Source organism: Acipenser ruthenus, chromosome 27 (genome assembly GCF_902713425.1).
Source record: "Acipenser ruthenus chromosome 27, fAciRut3.2 maternal haplotype, whole genome shotgun sequence".
NCBI lineage: Eukaryota > Metazoa > Chordata > Actinopteri > Acipenseriformes > Acipenseridae > Acipenser > Acipenser ruthenus.
The window spans coordinates 1486844-1509988 of NC_081215.1; the positions used below are offsets into that span (position 1 = coordinate 1486844).

Consider the following 23145-nt stretch of genomic DNA (forward strand, 5'->3'; position numbering starts at 1 on the left):
AAGGCTTGACCTAACTTCCAATTATATATATACATATTTGTATTGGTTTGTTTATTCTGTTTGGACTGTCAAAGCTGCACTTCACATTTCCCTCAGTGTTATTAGAAGTGGCACCTGTGCAGTGGGATCCATGAAAAATATACCTGCAGAGGAAAACAAAGGCCACAAGATTGTTCAGGTGCATCGATTCAGACAGCTACATGAATCATTGCACCTGAAAAACCTTCTTTGGTTTTTATTCTCCTTCATTATTTTCCTTTTTTAGTTGTCATCTGCCTAGCAAACTGAAGTACAATAAGGGAAATGGAAGGAGCTTTTAAACGGCAAAGATGAGAACTAAAATAGCTAAAGCATGTGGCATTGATAGCATATTTTACCATATGAATAGTTTCACAGTTGTACAATATGGCCCAATACACACATGATAGCACTGACATGGACACACACTGTTTTTAGTTCTGGATCCAGTGGTCCCATAATGCTTATGGTTTCTCCATGTTAATAGACTGCTTCAGGGATGGAAATAAGACTCCCATTGCATTGCAGTTTGACCCATTCCTGGTTTTTACTATGAGTTTAATTAGACACACCTGAGCTTGTTACCTATACATTGTGACTGCTAAGCTCGTGCAATAAGTCTTATTTTCATCCCTGTGCTTATATATAACTTTTTATTTTTTTTACAGATGAACCTGTTCTTACAGCTGCATTGAATATGTATAATTTCAGCGACTGTCAGTTATTAAAATCGAATAGATGACTGACAGCATGTGTTTTTGTAATAAATTAGCCTTGTCAGGTTGGTCGGATGGGGAAGTGGGAATCTGGATCCAGCTCATTCAGCCCTCACCTGTCAATGAATAGTGGGCGGTTTGTTTACCTTAACCCTGTCATCTTTCTTATTAATCTCTATTCACTTGCTTTTAACCAAGAGCAGTATTTCAAATCCAGCTCCCGCATCTCCATTTGATGCTAGAACCTGCATTTGTTATTAACTTGTAAACTTCCAGCAATCGCATTTTATAATGTTGAGAAATTCTAGCTTTCAACTTCACTGGTATTGACAGCCCAGAAGAGGCAGACTTTTTATCTGTAGTTTCTTTTGTCTTATTTAAAAGAGCCAAGGCTGGCTCTGGCGATATGCATTACGAGGGAGAGATCACAGGGAATGATCAGGCAAGCGAGACAGATCCTATGATCTCAAGTCATATCGCTGCCTTCGATGCTAAAAACAGCACTTTAAAGATCCCACGCATTACAGCACTCATCCTGGGCGTGCTGTCCTCCAGACAGCACTCTGTCTCAAAGTGACAGATGGGTTATCCAGCTTGTTAACATATACAAATGGCATCGTCTGCTCTGGGGCTGAGTCTCGGCAGGAGAGAGGGAGAGAGCCAGGAGGAGAAAGCTGTGGTGTTTTTAATGCAGCTGAGACTGATCATTTGCACTGTACAGGGTATCAACCAGTGTCATTTCTGACACCTTATCAGAAAGCTGTCCCTAAACTTGTAATGGCTGGTTCTAGTGTCCAATTGAGCATAATCTAATTTACTGTACCAATGTATTCAGCGCCAATGCGTATGCATACTGTACAGTACTGCCAAGTGTATAAATGTTTGGCATGCAAAAGTGCTGGAATTGGCTGATTTTTCTACAATTTGCAACAGGTGTGCCTTTTAAAACCCAGTCAGCAAATCTGTAATAAATCTCTACACTAATACTGAGGCCCTTCAAAAAGTACTTTGGTATTTTGTATTATTCGTTTCAAGAGGGAAATCCCAAGTTAGCGAAAGCACTAATGTAATTAGGATATCTTTTAGGCAAAGACAATACAAGTCTGATATAAATATAAATAATCATTTAAAGCCTACTGATTACCAAAATGGCAATTTTGCTAAATCATTGAAAAAAGTCGTGGTATCGAGGCATCAAGGGTGTAGAGGTGTCAATATCTCAGTTTCAATCAGCCTTTCTTTATTTGTTTGTTGCTCACTGGTATAGCATTGGAGGTAAAAAGGTCACGTCTTCTAACTGGTTTACAGTCACTGACCTCCTCAGCAAGAAATAGGTTGTCATACGATGATGAAGGTAAAGCCCATTATACTCGTGTATACAGCAGCAGTTTGGGAATTGTTTTCTATATGTAAGACATGAGCTTCTGAGGAATCAAGCCAGCTGCTGATAACATATTACCTAGGGGTCACAACCTCATCAGTAAATTACTGAAGAGTATTCTTTATTGCCTCTCGGCTTATTCCCATCATAAGACTCTGTCATTATCTTTATTGGTGGTCATAAATAATGGAGCCCCTGCCTGTCCATTCCTTTCAGGACATAAGCAGGTCTTAAAGGGTTAACTGAGGGTCATCTTCACAAGTTCAGCATTTTCAGGAACAGAAGTTACTTCCACCCAGGACTGGCGTGAGCATGCAGTACATGGCAGCCAGTATGCACACAGATGTCAGAGACTCTCAATATACTATGCATCCATCAGCAGGCAATATATATTGGCATATGCAATACAATACAATGTTAAAGCCTTTTTGCTTTCATATAGCTTTGTAGGGGTCAACGAAGGTTAAACAAATAGCACTGAAGCCCAGCTGAGCTTTCCAACACAATCAACCCCGGACACAGGAAAGAGGAATTGATAAACTGGCGCATTTGCACACACGCAGTTAGGTACAATAGGCACTTGAGAGTGAGAGACAAGCTACCTGAATCCTCTCCTGACTCCAGACCATCTCCGTACCTGAGCTATCTCTCATCACATTAGGTAACTGATCATTATCCAACTTCTGTTTAAAACTAGGTGCCAGATGTGCTGCGTTTAACGATCAATGATTAAGCTATATGTGTGCAACTTTTGAATATTGGAATCAGTAAATGGAAACTTACCAGCATAGCAACTGGTATTGTGTATCAGATCAAATTAACATCTATAATACTTTTATAAAAACACACAGTGACACGCAAGAGCCTTGATTTTATTGGTTCTCGCCTCAAAACTATTCCAGTCACAACGGAGCGGTCTGGTTGTGTCTTGCTGTCTTGCTTTGTCAGAAGTTGTAATTGCGGACCGATGGGTAATTGCATGCTAGTTTCTACCGGTCTGCTTCCAAGATTGCAGGTAATGGGAAGACGGCTAAACTGAGATCACCTTCCCAGGCCACCACAGAAAACAAAAGATTAATAGCAGTGTATTCAAGCTGATCATTATTTGGATGCTTTACTGGCCTCTCCTTCCCTCAGAGGACATGTGTTTTGACCAGTTGAACCAGTGAACCAATTTTGGAGCCATTCAACACTCTGAGCAATAAATGTTTTTTCTTGCCACACCAAATGCCAGCTTCCTGACAACTGCCGGAGAGGATGGAGGGGACCTGCTGTTTCCATCGGATTTCTGTTCTCTCTTTTTTGACACGTTGGTTGTAAATTACCCTTGGCGGTCCTTGAAGCTTTCTATTTTGCTGCCAATCTGAATGCCAGGCTTGGGAGTTGTGTGCTTCTGAAAATGGAGAATAAGTGACTCTGTTCCTTTCCAGTGCGTGATTATAATTCAGTTCTGGTATTTGCATTGTGTTCAGATGTTTTTTTGAATATCAAGGTTGCAGTTAGCATTGAAAGAGGAACACAGTGACTTTAAGGCTCATCTGCTCTCCTGCTCTGTCATGTTTGTGCTGCTTGCAAGGTGGTTTGCTGCATTTGTGTGTTAATTCCACTGCTAAAGAAAGAACTGCCAAAAATTAATTGGACGGAATATTAGAAGTTAATACACCTTGTGTAGGGCGTCTCTTATTGTTCAGAGGTATCATTATGAGCAGTTTGGGGGTGAGAATACTGCAAAGCAAATATGTGTGCTCAAAGTGTGCAAAGTGATTTCTGTTCTATTAAAAGATACCCTACACACACGCCCAGGCACATGCTGTTATGCCTTTTGAGCCGATGCAATATTTTGCACAAGGGTAAGTAACAACCTTCAATACTTAAACACACACCTTTGTTCATCCCCTAAAGCCTGGCGGAGCTGTGGTTTTAAATTCTGACAGGGGTGCTTGTCACATGACTTGCCAGCGCACCGAGGGAGCAGGAAAGAGCCAATCCTGTCCATTAATCATGTTCGACAGCGATGCCGGGAGTCTGCTCTCTTTATTAATAACTCATTTCAGTGTGCTCCACTTACTCTCATCCTTCACATTAATAAAACAGGCCAGACAGCAGGACCAGTCAACGGTTCAGCCTAGCTGCCCCTGTGTGTGGATGTGTTCTGTCTTTCTGCACTGCTTAGCCACAGAGCAACCAGAATCAGGGGCAACTGAAACAGCCTCACCTGAACTGAAACACCACTTGTCTGCAGTTGATCCACACATGCATATGCTGGTATACAGTTTGTCCAATGTTAAATCATCTGCATATAAAAGCCATCTGCCCATAAATTGTTATAATCTGGCTTGGCTGTTTCATAGGTGATTTCTGTAGTTTGTACATGTTGAAGATGTTATATATGGTATAAGAATGTGTTATAACCTCCTGCTGCTGCAGGGAGTATCAGGAGCATGCCTTTTTGCTAGCATGGAGCTTGCTGAACGTAACCAAACTGGCAGTTTGGTTTCTGACAGCGTGGAATGCAGTCCAGCATCTCCCAGGTATTATACTAAGCAATGAAGCTGAACACGATTGCGCAGCTTTATTCCAGCACAAGAACCGGTTTGCTGACAACAGCATTGATCAGAATATTCTCTAGCGCACAAGCAGTTAAGCACCCATCCGTATCTCCAGCCCACCACTGACGTTCAATCGACTTAGAGAAACAGACTTAATTGGTTGGTTGCTTTATCTGCCGCAGCAGAATGATCAGACCAAACCCAAGGCTGCTTTTGAATGATGGGGTCTAATTACAAGTCTTTGAGCTGCCTCCTTACACATGCTGTAGACACCCTGAACAAACTGCTTCTTATTGAAGGCTTGTGGTGAAGAATAAACTCCCAACTAAAAGCTGTAAAAGTGCTGCTGTGGAACGTTGGCACACTAAAGCACAATGCTTCACTGTTTTCATAGGGTAATGTAAGTGCTTAAATGACTAGCAGCAATAGACCGGAAAACCAATATAAGTATTATAGATCTGTACCCTTAATTTTGCTCAAAAAGCATCAACTCAAGATTATTTTTAGTTCTGTGTAAACCAGACAGACTTTTGTTTTATAAAATAACATCAAGATACACTATATATTGTCCTTTTTTTAATACAGTTCTCACTGTAACAAAGAGGAACCAAACAGTCAGTACACTCCTGTTACAGGAGGACTTTTATTCAACGCAACACACTGCACTTTGATGACCTCACTTGGTATAGCGCACTCAGCCATAACAAACCAGCACAGTGCTGAACTCTTGGTTATGTGTCCTCTTTTTATTCTTGAGGCTCGTTCAATCTGTCTCTCCCAGCATGGCTTATGAGTCCCATGGTGGGCAAGAGGATAAAACTGGTGTCTCTAAAGGGCTGTGTGGTCCAGTGGTTAAAGAAAAGGGCTTGTAACCAGGAGGTCCCCGGTTCAAATCCCACCTCAGCCACTGACTCATTGTGTGACCCTGAGCAAGTCACTTAACCTCCTTGTGCTCCGTCTTTCGGGTGAGACGTAATTGTAAGTGACTCTGCAGCTGATGCATAGCTCACACACCCTAGTCTCTGCAAGTCGCCTTGGATAAAGGAGTCTGCTAAATAAACAAATAAATAATAAATGAAAGAAAAAGACACTGGCGATCGATCATGATCACGAGAAATCTCGGAGTACCTATCAGACAGAGATCGCTTCAAGTCTTTCCACTGGGACATTGATTTAAACCACATCCAGTCTGTGCTTTAAGTGCATTAAAAAAAAAAAAAAAACAGTAATCAGTATATCCTCCATTATGCTTAACACACTGGCATTGCCCCCATGTTATATGGGGTCTACAGGTATTCAACACCTCAGGTATCTGCAATTCAGCCTCCTCCGTCTGCTATGGAAATAAGGAGCGTGGAAACTCAGCTGGATCTTAATCTCCATGTGCTTATTATCCACCCAGTGAAGAAGGGGATGTGAGCTTGGAGATATCACAGTCAGACTAAGCTGCCTGCCGGCTGTTCCTGTTTTTAATCAGCGCTTTCCGTAGATTTGATAAGATCCCTAATCACTAGCATTAAACTTATTGTATGCTGTATTCATAACTATATGCTTGTATCTCAGTAAAATGCTGTTGAGTGTTCAGAAATATCACAGTTATATTAAAACAATGTCTCCTCCTTGTTTTTTTTTTATAATATCTCTGTGTTTTATTTTCTGTGTCATTCATCACATCTTGGTGAAAGTACCCTATGACCCATAATATCAGAATTTAGGTCCACACGAGTCTAGATAAATTAACCCTCTTTTGTACTTTTCCTTGAAAAGGAAACTACCGGTAAACCCGCTTTTTCCACATCTGTTCTGAGAAAGATTTATTTTTTTCCGAGTGTAGGGTTACCAGACGTCCTTGGAAAACTGGGATTGTCCTGGCCAGAAACAGTCAAATTGTTAAATCGTCCCAGTTTTGTTATTTTGCATTTACATTTTTTTTTTAAGTACAAAACTGCAGTTGTGTGCTCAGCAAGTTATTTTTGATCTGGTATCCCTAGCCGAGTGGTCTCAGAGCCGCAAGCCACATTAAACACATGACAGGCAGGCTGGCTTGATGGGCATGTGATGGCTTGGAAACCCTTGGCATTTTGAACGCTGGATTAGATCTCAACTCGCTTACCAGCCCCCCTTGCTCCAGCGACACAAACACTTTCATTTCATTGCCTCCTGTCTTGATATAGCGTCAGGAGACACAGCAGAAGGCAGAAACACGGAATTGTTTCATACCTGCAAACCAATTTCTGTGCAAGCCTGAGCCACATCAGCCTCTGTCTCTGTTCCATCAGCTCTGTTTAAGTCAAGGGATGTGGTGTCAGCTACACGAGGGAAGAAATGCACTGTACAGCCTGCGTATCAAGGCAATTTATTTCCTGACTTTCAATAGTACCAGTAAATGCCTAATGGTACTTGTGATAGACTTTAGTCCATGTCCCCATCAAGTGCTACACATAGTTAAATGGGTGTTATACAATTATGATGCTTTACCACATGCCTGTGCTTTATCATAATTTCTCATCTTACTCAAGTTTCATATCATTTTAATGCAACTAAATGCATAAAATTACACTTGATAATTCAGGCCTGATGTGTGTTTGCAACCTCTAATTTGGTGCTACAGTATACGCGTGTTAGCTATTGCAAAGTAGTACAGTAAGCATCGACTTGTCAGTCGCTTTATCTTCACAAATGGTCACTGGCTGAAAAAGGGACTTCACAGTAAGAATTGTCATTAATATATTAGCATTCGGCATAGAAGGACACCAGGCAGACACCAAACGACCTTGAAAAAAAACACTCATGTACCTGACTACAAATTATAATCAGAAGACGCTGCTGAGGGGCCATTCTTCAGTGTTTATTCTTGCCCGCTAAATGGTCGACTAAATTGACGCTGGCGGCAGGGTTTAATTTGTAAACAAAAAGGTACTGGATCTTATACACCTAATGTCCTGACCTTGAGTCGTACTTTTTGGGTGTTTTTCTGTTTGCATATTGTTACAGTACAATCTTGTCATTCAATTCAATTCATGGAACAGAAAAGCGTTTATGTTATGTATATAGAGGGTTTTTTTTTTTTTTTTTTTTGCAACATAATCTCCAACAGGTATCGGATCTGGGATCTGCTGCGATTCAGCACAAATGAACCCCTGCTGGGCAGCAACATGTTCATGTTTTGACCTAGCTCTACCATCAGAATGTTCTGAATTAATATGCTGGTAATGATTCTATGCTAATGGCATTGCATGAGATTCCTTTAGGTAACATGATGGTATTAAAACGAAATCCAAGTGATAAATGAGAAGTGCTGTTTGGATCAATCTTTAGCAGCCAATAGCAGGCACAACGTTGAGTGCGACTTCCTATACCATTCACACACACACACACACACACACACAATCTCATATAGTATATTTTCTCTGCAAGGGAATGTTAAATCTTGCACATTTCAGGTGGTCCATTGAGATGAAGTGTTGACTTTACAGTCCAGGACAGTCATATCATTCCTAGTTATTGAATCTTATTACATAAGGTTGAGCAGTTGTATAAAAAAAAAGAGTATAATCTGTCACCCACCACACGTCTGAAGTTTATTGAGCCCGAGGTTGTGCTGAAGAGAAGCCAGCCTGCTCTAAGAAAACATTTAACTTAATTTCCAGTTATGCTCTCGTCAGCTAAACTGGCCAAATGTTTTGGGCCCCGCAGGGTAAACAATTACCAGAGTTATTTTCTTCAAATCTCACATGATGCCAACACACTGGATATGAGCATATCCCCCTGGCCAACCCCATTGCTGAATACAAAGAAATCACCTTGGCAACACAAGTTACAAAGACTTTTACTTTCAGTGAGTAACTATCCCAGAGCTTAAGGAGACAAACCCTACTAATGGCTTCAGACAACTTTTCTTTTACTCTGGGGCTGTTATAAACCCCCAGGGTGGTCATTTCTGCCTTAAGTCCTCCAGTACATAACGTAATAATATTGCTTCCCAGCCTTGTTTTTTTTTTTTTTAATCCCATTTTCATCCCATTTTTCTTATGTTGACTGACCTGAGATAAAAGCATCCTAAAAGCAGTCCCTCATAGTGTGCACTTTATTTTCTCAGCTTAAAGAAAGCATTTATTATTGACAGTACAAAAAAGTTCTGCCGTGATCAATAATAGAGTAAAATAACAAGATGCTTGTTGCCTCGTTGAACAAGAAGGAGATAAAAAAAGACATTTTGTTTTTTCCTTTTATGCCGAACAGTACTGTACTAAACTAGACCAAGTATATCTCATGGAGGTAAGGGATCGAGGTAGTATCATGAAACGGGACACATCTCAGAACTTTAAGAAAGTTTAATTGCATTTTACAATTCTGGATCAATAACTGTTCATATCATCACGTGAGACATTATGAAAGTTTCCATTCGGGATATCTGATGAGACAAATTCACCTTTTAAAACTCATGTTCAGACAAAGACAGTCTGTCTTTTTGGGGATCTGTAAATCCTACTTGGTTAACAGTTAAAGAGACAAGAGTCTGTCCCTCAGTTCAACAGCTCCGTCTGAACTATAAACCAGTGGAAACAGCAGACGGCAAGTCCCTTCACCGCTGACTAGTAGAGTCACAGACAGATACATCAATAAAACCTTCCTGAAGCTTTTCCAGCTTCAGTAAGCCATACCCAGTCTTGTATACTAGAAGCTGACATGTTTGCACCGGGGATCAATGCAAATCACTAAGATGGTCAAGGCAATATCCACACTTTCTAAAAACCGAGAGACAAAAATACAACTTTAAGCTAACCTAAATAGACAATCCCAGTACAGTATTTAATTCCCTGCATCATAATATATTGTGGAGCTACAACTACTGTACAAGAATGCCACTAAGCCTCATCCTGGGCCCATACAACAGTTGAATACTGCATTTTGCATTTACTCTCTAGGCTGGCTGTGCCTGTGTTATATTGCCTGATCCTTGTTAACTGAACACCTGTGAAAACAACATTCATTACATAATGGGTTAGATTAAATAATTCAGTCAGAAAAGAGTTTACAGCGACGTCATTCGGATACAAGTTAACAGACGCAATCTCAAAAAACACAAATCAGCTTATATAAGGCATGTACAGCCCTTTCTGCTCCATGTACAGTGGTAGCTGGAAACTGGCGAACTTGTTCACAGAATGACAGAGTGGCCTGAATTAACCTTCAAGCTGGGAGGTAGCTTAAAAAGAGTATATGGCAGGCCTATAAGAATGTAGTAGACTTGCAATTCAGTGTTCAATCAAAAATGATTGGGGGAACAATGCCACTTTAAACTGCTCAAAAAGCATGTCAGAAAGTAGGTTTAGATTTAAAAAAAAGCACTTGTAAAGTCTTTTTCAAGCCAGAGCGTTGCTTCCTACTGCTTTCTAAGTGGATTTAAGAAGGTTTCATCTATAATTTAGTTGTGTTTCTGTCTCTACGATGCTGGGACAGCAACTAAAATAAAGCATAAAAGATGAAACTGCCCCATCAATCCTTCTCTTTGAATGCACATGGTTCATTTAAAAATCATACTGGCTCCAGTGTATCAAACTTATCTGCCTTTCATTTTCTGCGTATATTCTTTAGCTGGTCCTAGTATTCAACAGAGATGTCTGCTTGCTTGTGAATAACAGTTAAAACAGATAAACAAATATGAATTCTCCAGACAAGTAAGCAGTGCGCTGCGAAGACTCACCTGTGTGGCTTAGGGAATGGTTGAAACACAAGTACACTTCCCTGGTGCCCTCGATAGAAATTGCAGGAGTATAATAGTTTAGGCTGACCTGAGCTTACTCTTCCCTTCAGTCTGCAGCTAGCATTTTAACCCCTTAACCTGGAACCGTTTTTGACATGATGAAGTTGCCTGTCCAGACAGCAATGCAATTCCATCTCCAGAGCCTGCTGAATCTACCAAGCAGTATACATTGGAGACCAATGCACAGTATTAAAAAACATACTGAAAGTGTCAGAAATTCAAGAGCCTTTCAAGTCTGAGAAACTCGTCAATGTGCATTGTGCATCTGCGTACAGAATTGCATTGTGAGGTTGCTCGGTATATATTTATATTTTAGCCTCAATGGTAAGCAAATCAAGGATATACTCCATATATACCCAAATGACATCTCGGTTTATTGGAAAGGAAAGTTTCTAGGCATTTATACTGTGAAAGGTTAATATTGCTTAAACAGTATCCCCATTGCTAGAAAGCAGTTACTCTGTTAAGGTACCATCTTGCTAGATTAAGTAAGCCTTGTAAAAACAAGTTATATATACTTGCTGCTTTATGAAAGACTCACTGCATATAACACTTTATTTATAGAAGAGAGTCATTGGTGTGATCAGAAATCAGCATGCTGTTATCTTTGATTAATGATTTCTCTTTCACAGCTATATGCAAATATAAGTGTCCCACCCTCTCTTTAATTAACTCCTATTTTTTGAAAGACTTACAATGCAGTCCCATAGGTGTCATACCTATCATTCAGTGTAAAACATTCATTTATAGGAGCAGTAAAAACAAAATGACCAGCCTTGTTTTTTCATCCCATTTCTCTTAAATTGACTGACCTGAGAAGTCTATTCAAAGAATAAAGCAGATCATGCACTTGACATTAACATCTATGCCTGAGAGGAAATTGTAAGAAGTAGCGTTGTACACAATATTGCCCTATTAGGGTCCTTTTGTTAACTAGCGGGAGTGCATTAACAGAAGAGTCACGCTGTTCTTTTTCAATGTAGAATTTGAAACAGATCTTACCTTTCTCTGGGCTGAGAAGCCTAATGTTACTTAAATCCTCCTCCATCTCCTAGTATAGAGCTGCCATGGTGCCACAGAAATAAAATCTAGTTACAGGCTTCTGGGAGCATCAAGGGATCCTCTTTTACACAGAAAAGAGAGAGAAGCGGAGTGCCTCAGGGGTGTCATCTCAGAGGTCTGTCTCTCCTCCTTGGCATGTCTCAGTGTGGGCATCGTCTTTTTGAAATCAGGTCTAGTGTTGGCTGGAGCAGTGCTCAGGTAGCAGACTGCACCGGAGAAGGCTCTCAGGTTTTATCAGTTGCTTGCAGTCCCTCATGCACGCTGCTGCCCCACACCACCTGGGGTAACGGGCTGTTAAAGGAACAGGGAAGATTGCACGGAGCAAGCAGCTGCTGTGATTTACTGTGAGTGTGCACTGTGCAGTACCGCACACAGCGTTGATGCACGCTGTATAATTTAGAAACACACTGTTTGAAAGACAGACAGGTCTTAGTGCATCTTCAGCATTTAGGAGAACAACTGGGGCATAGCATTCAGTGAAGCTAAATGGGATATGAATGTGGATGCTGTTAGATAAAGTAGGTGGTTAATGCACTTGGCTTTCATCTCTGGAGAATTATAAAGAAGAAATCTGTATATTAGTCTTAAGTTAAAACTAGCACACCTGCATTCTTAAAATTCAAAAAAGCATCGGATATTTATTTAATCTTTGAATGAATGCATTTATAATACAGAAGAATACAGTGCAATCTATAACTGCACAGTCCCCTGTTTTGAAGGAAGAGCATGGTTTTGTCAGGGAAAAAAAGAAGGAAGGATAAACTAACACGTTTGAAAACAGATTTTGTAGGGTGAAAAAGGTTTTGATCTGAACGAAATCAGAACATTCTCAGGATCGCTGTCTGTCAAAAACAATTCATAAATCACAGCCCCCGAGCTCAGCACTACACGGAACTGAAAGCCCAGGGCTCTTCCAGTCTGAACAATTAAGACACTTTGAAATAAAGGGACCATTAATGAGAGATGCACAGAGAATGCAGCTGCGAGTGAAATACACTGCAGACAGAAAGAACACTCTTTGAATCAAAAGGCAAACACTAGCACCTAAAAGGGGATTTTAACCACATCTACTCTCTGAAAATGAAACGAGGACACTACAGGCAGCAAGGGCTGTGCAGGTTCCAACACATATCTGATCCCAAATCATTTCTTTAAGAAATACAGAGGAAGGGACTTTCCTCTGGTGGGCTTGAGGGAAATATGGGCACCATATTGCTCTGTAATAAGACACATCACCTGACCCCAAAACAGCACACCTCAGAATGTATGAGAGCATCAGTTTCCATCTGCACTGCGATGCTTACACTATACTGATAAACAGACAGACAAAGACCTTGTATAAAGAGGTAACCACAGATTAGTACCGCCCCGTGGTTTGAAGACTGTAATAATACTTTAATAAGACCAGTCTTTATGTTAGCCATAAGATCCCACAATCAGACAACACAGTGAAACACTAAGGGCTTAAAAAATGCAGATGTTCAAGTGGAAAAGAAATGAAAGGCTTCTTTCACACATATCCTGACTTTTATTTTCAAAGCCAGTTTATGCACCTATTCATTTTTCTTAAAGCCGTTTCCGACCTGCTTTTAAGCTAAATTCAGGGCTGACTGTGGAATCCTAGATGATCCACGGTCTTTGGTTTCCTCATTTCAGAAAGCTGCGTGAATGTGACCTTTTCATTCTGTTGGCTCCACAACCATACTGTAATATACTATACTATACTAAACTGTACTGTACTGTACTGTACTACAATGACGAATGTAAAGAAAGCTTTTGAAGCTATTGTCATTACACCCCAGAGAGGGGGAAGTGTAATATAATGATACTGCTATTGAGCTTTTGTTATTGCATGGTGACTCTGAAAAGGGTTAAACTAGTTTTGCTTTCAACGCGATGCTGTTATGTTTGCATGGAAAATGACATCTCCGTGGAGGTTTTTTGGTTCACTGGAGATGGGAAGTGATGAAAGCCTGGCCTGGCCGAGAGCCCAGGGAGAGAGGAGCAGCTCGTTTGGAAAAGCTAATTGCAAGCAGTGACCCCTAGAGGGCCTCAGCAGAGAAGCAAACGCCAAACTGCTTCCAATCCAGTATTTATAGCTACAACAAAGAGAGCAACACTGCTATAAATAGGCTCTGCTAATACAAAGGGGTTACAGTTAGAACGCAGAGTTTTATAGCTCACTGTAAGCATGTCCTTTTCTGACATTTATCTGCAATGTCTAAATTAAAATGTGCTACCGCTGTTCTGTTCGCTATTTAATACAAATGCTGCAGCAAACAGCTGCCTGTCAGTGGATCTCCGTACAGTAGGTATACTGCCCATATAAAAATACATGATATTGTTTGAAAATATAGGGAAAATATATTTTCAACTTACATAGCATATGTGTTGCATATGTTTAAAATGTATGTTCCCCCTATGTTCTACAGCTTTATATATAACGCTTCTTTGCACATGTGATTGTTCCAATCCATGCTGCTTTTGACTACACCTGTTAGACCGCTGGCTCTAGCTCTGGGTAGATTGGCTTCGACAGACTGCAGTTTGTAGACATGGTATTTAAACAGGCAGGGTCCTGATCCCATTCCAACAGTGGCGCTTCCACATTCAGATACAAAGTCAAATGCAATTTTCTTTCATTTACTGTGTAGCACCGAAAGCCATTCGGCCACTAATCAGAAAATAGCCTGCTTGGCGTTTACAATACTAAGGGGTCCCTGCAAGAGCTTAGTAGTGCCCGAGACAGATCCAGCTTCAGCCAGTAAATCGCTATAACTGGCACTTTTCCCATATGCAGTGAACTGGCTGCACTGATTGGGATGAGCACTGTGGCTGGGAACTGGATCTTTGTATATTATTAGATTTTTAATTAAAGTAATATTCATTTCCTAGGATTATGTTGCCTTTGGGATACTGTACACAAGCTGGTATCATTGGTTTTGGCTGTTTTTCTGCATTTAAAATTCAATCAGTAAAAAGACGTGTGAGTAAAAGCCATTATTATGTGTTTATTGTCTTCCCTGCTTGGCTTCTATAACTACTGCGATCGGCTGGTCTTGAAACATGTGCAGAACAACAGTGTCAGGTCAATGCAGTACTAGTGGGAGCCTTTGTGGTTCACAGCGGGACATAATGTCAATCTGATTTAAAGGAGGGAGGGCACTATTGTCCTGACGACGACCCCAGGGGAATGTAAACAAACTGGACGTCAACAAGGTCAGTTTTCTTTCCCAAAAGGCTAAATGGAAGAATATAGAAAGCAATAACATGATTACCCCACAAATTAACAGTATACAGCATTTGAACTGTATGCTTCACAATGCTGAAACTTATTTAGACTGCATGTTCCTGTGTTGTACTGAACACTAACCAACCAAAGTCATTTTACAGAACAGCACAAGATTCACATTGACCCTCCCCCCTGTTTATTTTAGTTCCCAGCTCCCCTAGCAGAAGACATTAAAAAGCTGCGGCATTGCTTTTCTCCTCTGGTGATAATTCTGCTTTATTAAAGCTGCATAGTGCAGGCGAGAGCTTGCAGGATTTTGACAACAGGCAGGAGAGATGGACTCCTCGCAGCGCAGTGCAACAAAGCCCTTGTCCTGAACTTTCAAAGGTCTCAACTCTGACACAGCTTCCCCTTCCCAAGTTCCCTAGGCTCTGTCAACCCAAGCAGTAGCTGTTAACCTGCAGCATCTACTGTACGACATACACAGAATAAATTTACTGAGAAACTGGGTTTTATTTGGATTCAGACCAGTCAGCCGATAACTGATCGATAGAAAAATTGGCAGGGAAAGGCAAAACAATCAATAAAGAATGGCCCAGTTTAAACGTGCAACCAGAGTCAAATGATTAGAGATAATAATAATAATAATAATAATAATAATAATAATAATAATAATAATAATAATAATAATAATAATAATAATAATAATACGTATCCAAGTAACAAAATGAATACATTGAGTATATGGAAAATACAGAATTCTATCATTCTATCCCATAGACTGAGCACAGTGACCCAGACAATGCTAATGATGTAATAAAGTATTTTTTCTCCTGGGCGTGGCTACAAAATGAAGAGGGTCCTTCTATTTGATACATTGCCCCCTGGTCCCTAAAGGTTAATAACTTGAGCTCTGAATTATAAGGAATATCAACTCTGCCGTCACACACTGTTACCCTCATCACAGCACCCCACCTGAGCCTCCATCTGTCCCCCTAGACAGATAATACAGAGAGCATATAATGTATGTATTTAAATGTGCTTTATCTTGCTCTTATCTGCCCCCTGTTTTACTGCATTTAATCCTGTACTTCAGAATACTGTAATCTGCCAAGTGTTTAACCTGTAGTATTTTGTATTTAATCATATCCTGATGTAACTATCACTATTATCTGCTGTATTATTGAATTGTGGTTTGTCACACTTGTACTTTGCTTGAACAAAAGTTATTGTATTTCTTGCTCTTATTGTATTACTTGTATTGTAACACTTGAAATGTATTTGCTTATGATTGTAAGTCGCCCTGGATAAGGGCGTCTGCTAAGAAATAAATAATAATAATAATAATAATAATAATAATAATAATAATAATAATAATAATAATAATAATAATGTATCTCTCTCTCTCTCTCTCTCTCGTCCAGCATGGTGCAGTCTTAAAGCTCTACAGCAATCTCACTGACTGTGCTTCTGACTAATCTCCCACGGACCTCATTCCACATTCATCCCACCTGCTGAAAACACTGCAATTCACCCCTCGAAGGACCAGTAAAATCAACTCACACAAGGTACATAATCCCTTTCAATATTCCTCAGCCGAGGCAGGAATGAGGCGAAATGTCATTATTTAGCTCTGTAGACAAGGAACCCGCACACAAAAGAATCTGAAACTGAAGCGCTTCATCAGAATGAGGGAGGGCTTCATGTGGAGCTTGTTGTTTTATTGCTCTTTTGACTGTATGGGGGGGTGGGGTGGGGGGGGGGTGTTATGAGACATAAAACTGAATTACTAGAGACACTGTGTATGCCCGCTTCTGCTCCATTTCCATGTTACCAGGACTGATTTGAAAGCAATTTGAAATCAAACCGCATTTATTTCCATTTGTAGCAGAACAAAATTTCAATTGGGACCACTACTAATCGCTTTGATGGAAGGCCCAGAGAGATTGAAAACATGCGAGTCATTGGAAAAACTGAGTTATTGGGAAGCCAGTTTTCTTCTGGGAATTTTACAAGCCTCAATCTTTGTCACTCGGTAACCAATTTCTGCTTCGTGTGGCTTATTGCAGTTTGTACGTGGCTATCTGGAAGGAGCAATCAGTAAATGTTGTTCCTTAGTAGCTCTTACCGTGATGTTTGTGTCTTTTATACAGGAAAATGAGAGACCTGGTAAATAATGATGTTATTAAGCAATAGTTCTTACTGTCTTTGAAAACGTTGACTGGCTTCTAGGGTGAGGGTTAGGGTGAGGGTGAGGGGTAGCTGTTGTCACTTATGATGTATACATTACAGTTGCCCACAGGCGCTAGCTTCTTGGTCTATGTTCTGTACACTGAGATGATCAGGCAATCAAAAATGATCCTCTGGTTCTTTCCCTAAAGGAAGGCACTTATCAATCATAACAGAACACCAGGGACCTTTTCCGATGACTAAGAAGCATTTCATTTTCTTATAACATTGTGTCCGGTGTCAATGCTGCGGAGTGCAGTGATATTTGCTTGGGGGGCACGGTCACATGCAGACAGACGAGGAGCGCTCAGCGGTATGGAGATATGATTCACTGATTCAGCAGAAGCCAAATACGTACTCTATTCGTGTTTGATGGTTACATTTCATTAAGGAGAGCTATACTGTATTTAATTGCAGGTCCTCTCAGAAAGTCCAGGTCTGTGGACTGGGTTCCATACCAGGGTTTCATCGCTAGCACTGTTTGTTTTAAACCCTGTTGAATTCTGGTGGAACCAATTACAGGAGCAATCTAGACAAAAAGAAAATCAATATCCGTTCAATTGGAAGGAGCACTGGAGTATGGGACTACAAAGCAATAGAACCCGTATTACTATTCAGAAGATAATGTTTTATGTAGGGAATGTCACGTTGTATGGTATCGGACAAAGTCTATAATCCAGCCAATGAATGTCTGGACAGTGGTCAATATAAAATCTATTAAAAACAACTGCATTTCAACGCATTCTTGTATTTGTACTTTTTGAAGAGCAAATACAGCAGACAGGTGGGCAGCAGTGTGGAGTAGTGGTTAGGGCTCTGGACTCTTGACCGGAGGGTTGTGGGTTCATTCCCAGGTGGGGGACACTGCTGCTGTACCCTTGAGCAAGGTACTTTACCTAGATTGCTCCAGTAAAAACCCAACTGTATAAATGGGTAGTTGTATGTAAAAAATAATGTCATATTATGTAAAAATAATGTGATATCTTGTAACAATTGTAAGTCGCCCTGGATAAGGACGTCTGCTAAGAAATAAATAATAATAATAATAATGGACGCCAACATCATTCAATGCGCCTGGATATAAAGATAAGTAGCATAAGACACTGAAAAGAATTCATTCACATCTTGCTATTTCTACAATAGATAGCATTCCAATGAATAAATACATGCATACCAGTGTATTTTTATTATCTTCAGCAGTATATACTGTATTCAGAGAAACCCTTCAGTGAGTTAATATAACATATGCAGTACCAGGATATCAAAATACCAATTATGTTTTTTAAAGAAAGCACCAATTTCCTGCACTTGAACCTTGTCATGTGGGAATTGCAATGAGGTAATGTGAAATCGCTATGCTAACATAATTAAAAGCCACACTCTATTCTGCACACTGCATGTTCACTCGCCACTGTTTCCTATGGGACCTTGCACAGGATATTGAAGAGGTCAGGCCTGTATTCAAATAAACTGCACCCCCTGGCGAAAGACTATGGAACTGTTGAGCTGGAGTTGTGGTTTAAGCTTTTGCGTTTACCAAATAACTAACAGCTAACGGCCCTTGGCCTTATTTATGACCCCCGCAATCACGTGACATACACGTTTCTCATATAGAATTGCCTCATCATGTTTCTACTTTATTTAGGAGGACCGCGCTTTGTAAACCTTGTTACAAATATACAATCTGTCTACTGTGCATTAGAAAATCTACCAATGTTTCGGTATGTTTAACTTGCCTTTGTCAAGGGAAAGTATATGTATATATAAAATGAGATATGGCTTCAACAAACCAAGCTATCTCAATGTACATTGCGTCTCCATTTACCAGCTGTAAACATTTTATATTAACTTCGTCAGACAAGTTGTTTCCAGTTAAATGCTTTTTTTTATAGCGAGATGCTGGATTTGTTCCCTGAGGAGGTATAATGGCACTTCAAGAGATTGTACAGAGCAAGAGCAGAGCTGTGCGTCAGAAACACTGCGATAAATCTCTCTATTACCTTGTTAAAATAATGTGAAGATTATGCAATGGGGAGGAAAAAACACACACAGAGACAGATATTAAAATATACCATTGAAAGCAAGGAGAAGCATTTCGACTGCATGAAAACTGCCGTCGCTGCAAAACTATAATGCAAGCCTCTCTCCAAAGACTATCACAGCTTTCCATAGGGAAGCAGCCCAATCTAGTCCTGGATAAACACTGCATTCTTGATTACTATGTGCCACCCTTATCATATTCAACACTGTAGTGGGACTACATGGGCAATGCTTCTGCACTAAGGGGCAGCTACAATGCAATGAGCCATTGGCAGGCTGGCAAGGCTGACGTTTTCATATTTTACACCAATAGTATCTCAATAGTATGGATCCACTGAAGCATGACATCACATCATTACTAGTGTCAGAACATGCCAGTTTTACAAATAATATGATTTTAAGAATATCAAGGTTGATAGCGCCTGGATTTCAGTCAAGTCAAGTCAAGATAAAGGATATCTGGAGAAATACTGAAATGCTGTGCTGGAATGGGGTTAAACATGTTTCTAAATGCACAATTCTTATACTACTTAACCCATTAAGTGCCATTGTCCTCATTTGAGAACAGGCTACTTTGTAATTTTTTGGAGCATTTTTAACAGCTTTATTTACAGTATATCCATTGGCTGCAATTGGTACATTTTTATTAACTAGAAATAATTAGAATCGCAAATTGAAATATTAATTAGAAATATTTATTAGCCTCTAGTACTTCAGGTATTAACAACTCAGGAAGTCCATACATTAACAAGTACAAACTCAATTCTTTATTGTTCACTTTAGGACCAAACTCACTGGAGCAAAGTGATAAAGAAAGATTTAGATTGGGTAAAATGACCACATCTGACGAGGCTATTAAGCTAAGGGAACATGAAGCCAGATTTCAGGCCACTGCATGGCACACCAGGGGAGAACGGGGTTTGATACAGCAAAGTTGCCTCAAACCAGATTTCAAGCCACTGTTCCTGAAAAAGGGCTTCACGTTCCCTCAGCTTTAGTTTCAGTATATACTCAAGCAGGTTTCCTAAAGGAATATTGCACACCAACCTCAGCACCTTTAAAATGCCCAGCAGACACCCCATCCAGACCTGTTTGCTCACCTGTCTCACTGGAGACCAGCTGCCTTCGAGCTGCCTAATTGTACCAGGCAGGTCTGGGCTGTCAGTCCCCTTTGTATCACTTATGTGTCAGATAATTGTAATTGGCGTCCATTGGAGAAGAGTGGAATCAGCTTTGGAGGTTGTCCAAGGTTCAGAGCGTTTTACAATATAACTTTTGATTAATGGAAGCTTTTTTCTCGGCAAGACATTGAATAATAGCAGTCGTTAATGTGAGAGATGAGAGCGAGAGATAGATATTGAGGAAAAAAAGAATACTGAATTATATATTCTATAGGACCCTGCAAGATCAAAGCTGTCATATCTTTAGGAATAAATGTTACCCCATTTATGTATATACAATATATCCCTTTTCATGTTATAGTGTTTGCAATTATTGAATTAATTATCATGTATTATCATTTTTCATACAAATCTGTCTTTAACTAAGCTTGCTTGTCTGTAGAATCCTAATCTTAAGGGATCTTTCAACCTTGCCAGTCCCACCAACTCTACATTTATGGGTAACACTTTACATTGAGCATCTCTAATTACTGTGTATTTACATAGTAGTTACTTAGTAAATACATGTGTACCTACACATAATTACAAGGTTAGTATGCATAGTTTCCTAAGTTATGCACATACTTAATGTAAAGTACATTTATAGGTTCTAGATTCTGGGTTGTAGACAGCCATTTTAGGCATGCCATAAGTTGCTACCACAAAATTGTACTACCTTTTTAGAACAAGCTTACAGCACAGGAACTAATGTATATCAAATGATGCTGTTTGAAGTCAAAGCAATAGAGCCCTCTATCTTTGTCACCTACAGCTAAGATCCCCTGCCTCGCCAATCCATCAGTCCCGTTTCATCCCTTCCCAAATCTGTATTTTCCACCAAATTGGGTTTTTTATTACTCTTGGCAGATAAAAAAAAGTAATGATGAATGCAGCCCTCTGAAGAACATCATTTAGAAATTCTTTGGTATCTAGGAACATACAGCCCCCTCCTTTCTCCTGATACTATAGCAGAACGGAATGGGCTTCGTTAATCTTGTCCAAAGCTATTGAGGAGGCTGTGTGGTCCAGTGGTTAAAGAAAAGGGCTTGTAACCAGGAGGTCCCCGGTTCAAATCCCACCTCAGCCACTGACTCATTGTGTGACCCTGCACAAGTCACTTAACCTCCTTGTGCTCCGTCTTTCGGGTGAGATGTAATTGTAAGTGACTCTGCAGCTGATGCATAGTTCACACATCCTAGTCTCTGTAAGTCGCCTTGGATAAAGGCCTCTGCTAAATAAACAAATAATAATAATATATAATAATATTGGCTTGCTAGAGCATCAAGTGTTCAGTCATCTGTTTCTCTACAGCAATAAGCAGTTTTCTTTCTCCATCCGTTAACTCTTAGTTTGCACATTCACTCACGCTCTGCTTTAGATTCAATATGTAGATTAAATACGTTAGGACTTGGTGGCAAGTATAGTTGAATGAATAATGCAGAACGATGCTGGATAAAAAGACCTGTGAAAGTCTGTGGGTCTATGCCTGCAGGGTGTGCAGTTCATTCATATTCTGGTGTTTTTTTTTTTCATAGGCAACACCTTACAGAATAAAATGTCATTGGAATACAGAAGAACCATGAGCAGACCACAGAACTGCAGCGAATGCCAAAACAGTAGATTTAGAACTAAGATTTTGGGCAGTTGAATTGAATTGACATGGGTTGACGTTCATGTGGTAGGGGGTAGCATCCTAATGGGTTTAAATTGTCCTAGGAAGTGAACAGCGAGACACTTCCAGAATGTAAGACAAGCAAACTGAGAACTTTGGTTAAACTAGGGTGATTTTTTTTTTTTAATGAAGCACATAAAGCACTTTCATTAAAATATATTACCGATCCAGTTTTTTTTTTAATGAAGCTGAGTTTGTACCATCTGCAGTGTATATGCCTTTAATTGTGCCCTACATTTTTTATGAATGAGTCACATTACAATTTATGGATTATGCATAATGGAGAGAAGATCAGATCACACTGGGGAGCAAATAATTTTTTTAGTATCTGCCTGCTGTTTATTATTATTAGGCAGTGTACAAAGTTCTACATGACTCTCATAGCCATGTACAGTCCACCTCCCGAAGTCACACAGGATGTTCATTAACACAGTGCAGTGATTTATGTGTGCTGCACTTTCCAAAAATAGACATTGGAGCGTCCGCAGCGAAAATTTCATTTGGGATGAAAAAGGTGGCAAGCTTTGCATAATTCTGAAGGTTGTCTAAAGCAGGCATTTGGGGAGGGGGCATTCTTAATAATGTGCCAACCACGATAAAGAAAGAAACCCAAACTAGAGATGTGGTCATAAAACAATATGGCATAGCTAGATGACAAGGGGGTGGAATGGATTCAAGCACTTGCAATTACTTTTCAGGTGAAACGAGTCTGTGTTCTTCGCAGCTCACATAATGAAACATATTACAAGCTCCCCCTTACAAACCAGCACTCATTCGGCACCGTTGCCAGCTTAATCTCGGAAAAAGTGCCCAAGGAGACTGAACTGTTCCTTCACCCCCGCCCCAAAAAAACCCCGCCCCCTAAGAGAACTATGTGTGCAAATTCTTGACCTGGGTTTCAAATTATCCATAACTATTAAACACACAGTAGTATTTCTGTATTGGAAATTAGCCTCTTTAGGGTTTCTGTATTGGAAGTTTATCTTTGAAAAATACTCTGGAATCATTAATGCCCACAATGCGATAGGACTTGATTTAACATCTCACACACAATATTTGCAATATTAAAGAGGTTACCATGACAACCCTACCAACCAAAAATATTTGGCAAATTGAAGCAACACAGGCCTATTCTGGAAAGCATTAAAAAGGAGGGGGGGAGGATTGCTAAGGCACATACCGGCATTGCTCATTTCCTTAAAATCCTGTGCATTTACTCTGTGGCTATCCCTCACCGAATGTTTAAAACAGGAGAGAGAGAGAGAGAGAGAGAGAGAGAGAGAGAGAGAGAGAGAGAGAGAGAGAGAGAGAGAGAGAGA

General features: G+C 40.1%; 1 protein-coding gene across 3 annotated transcripts in view; it reads right to left on the reverse strand.

Moving 5' to 3' along the window:
• The window catches only part of LOC117425631 (1-phosphatidylinositol 4,5-bisphosphate phosphodiesterase eta-2), a 119941-nt gene that overhangs the window by 54186 nt on the left and 42610 nt on the right, over positions 1–23145 (reverse strand). The window contains exon 1 of one of the 3 annotated variants that reach the window (XM_059001778.1): positions 11434–11599. The exons of the other annotated variants lie outside the window; for them this stretch is intronic. Coding sequence (XP_058857761.1) covers positions 11434–11479 — 46 coding nt within the window. The 5' untranslated portion in view covers positions 11480–11599. Of the gene's footprint in view, positions 1–11433; positions 11600–23145 lie in introns of those variants that run through there. 3 annotated transcript variants of the gene reach the window in all.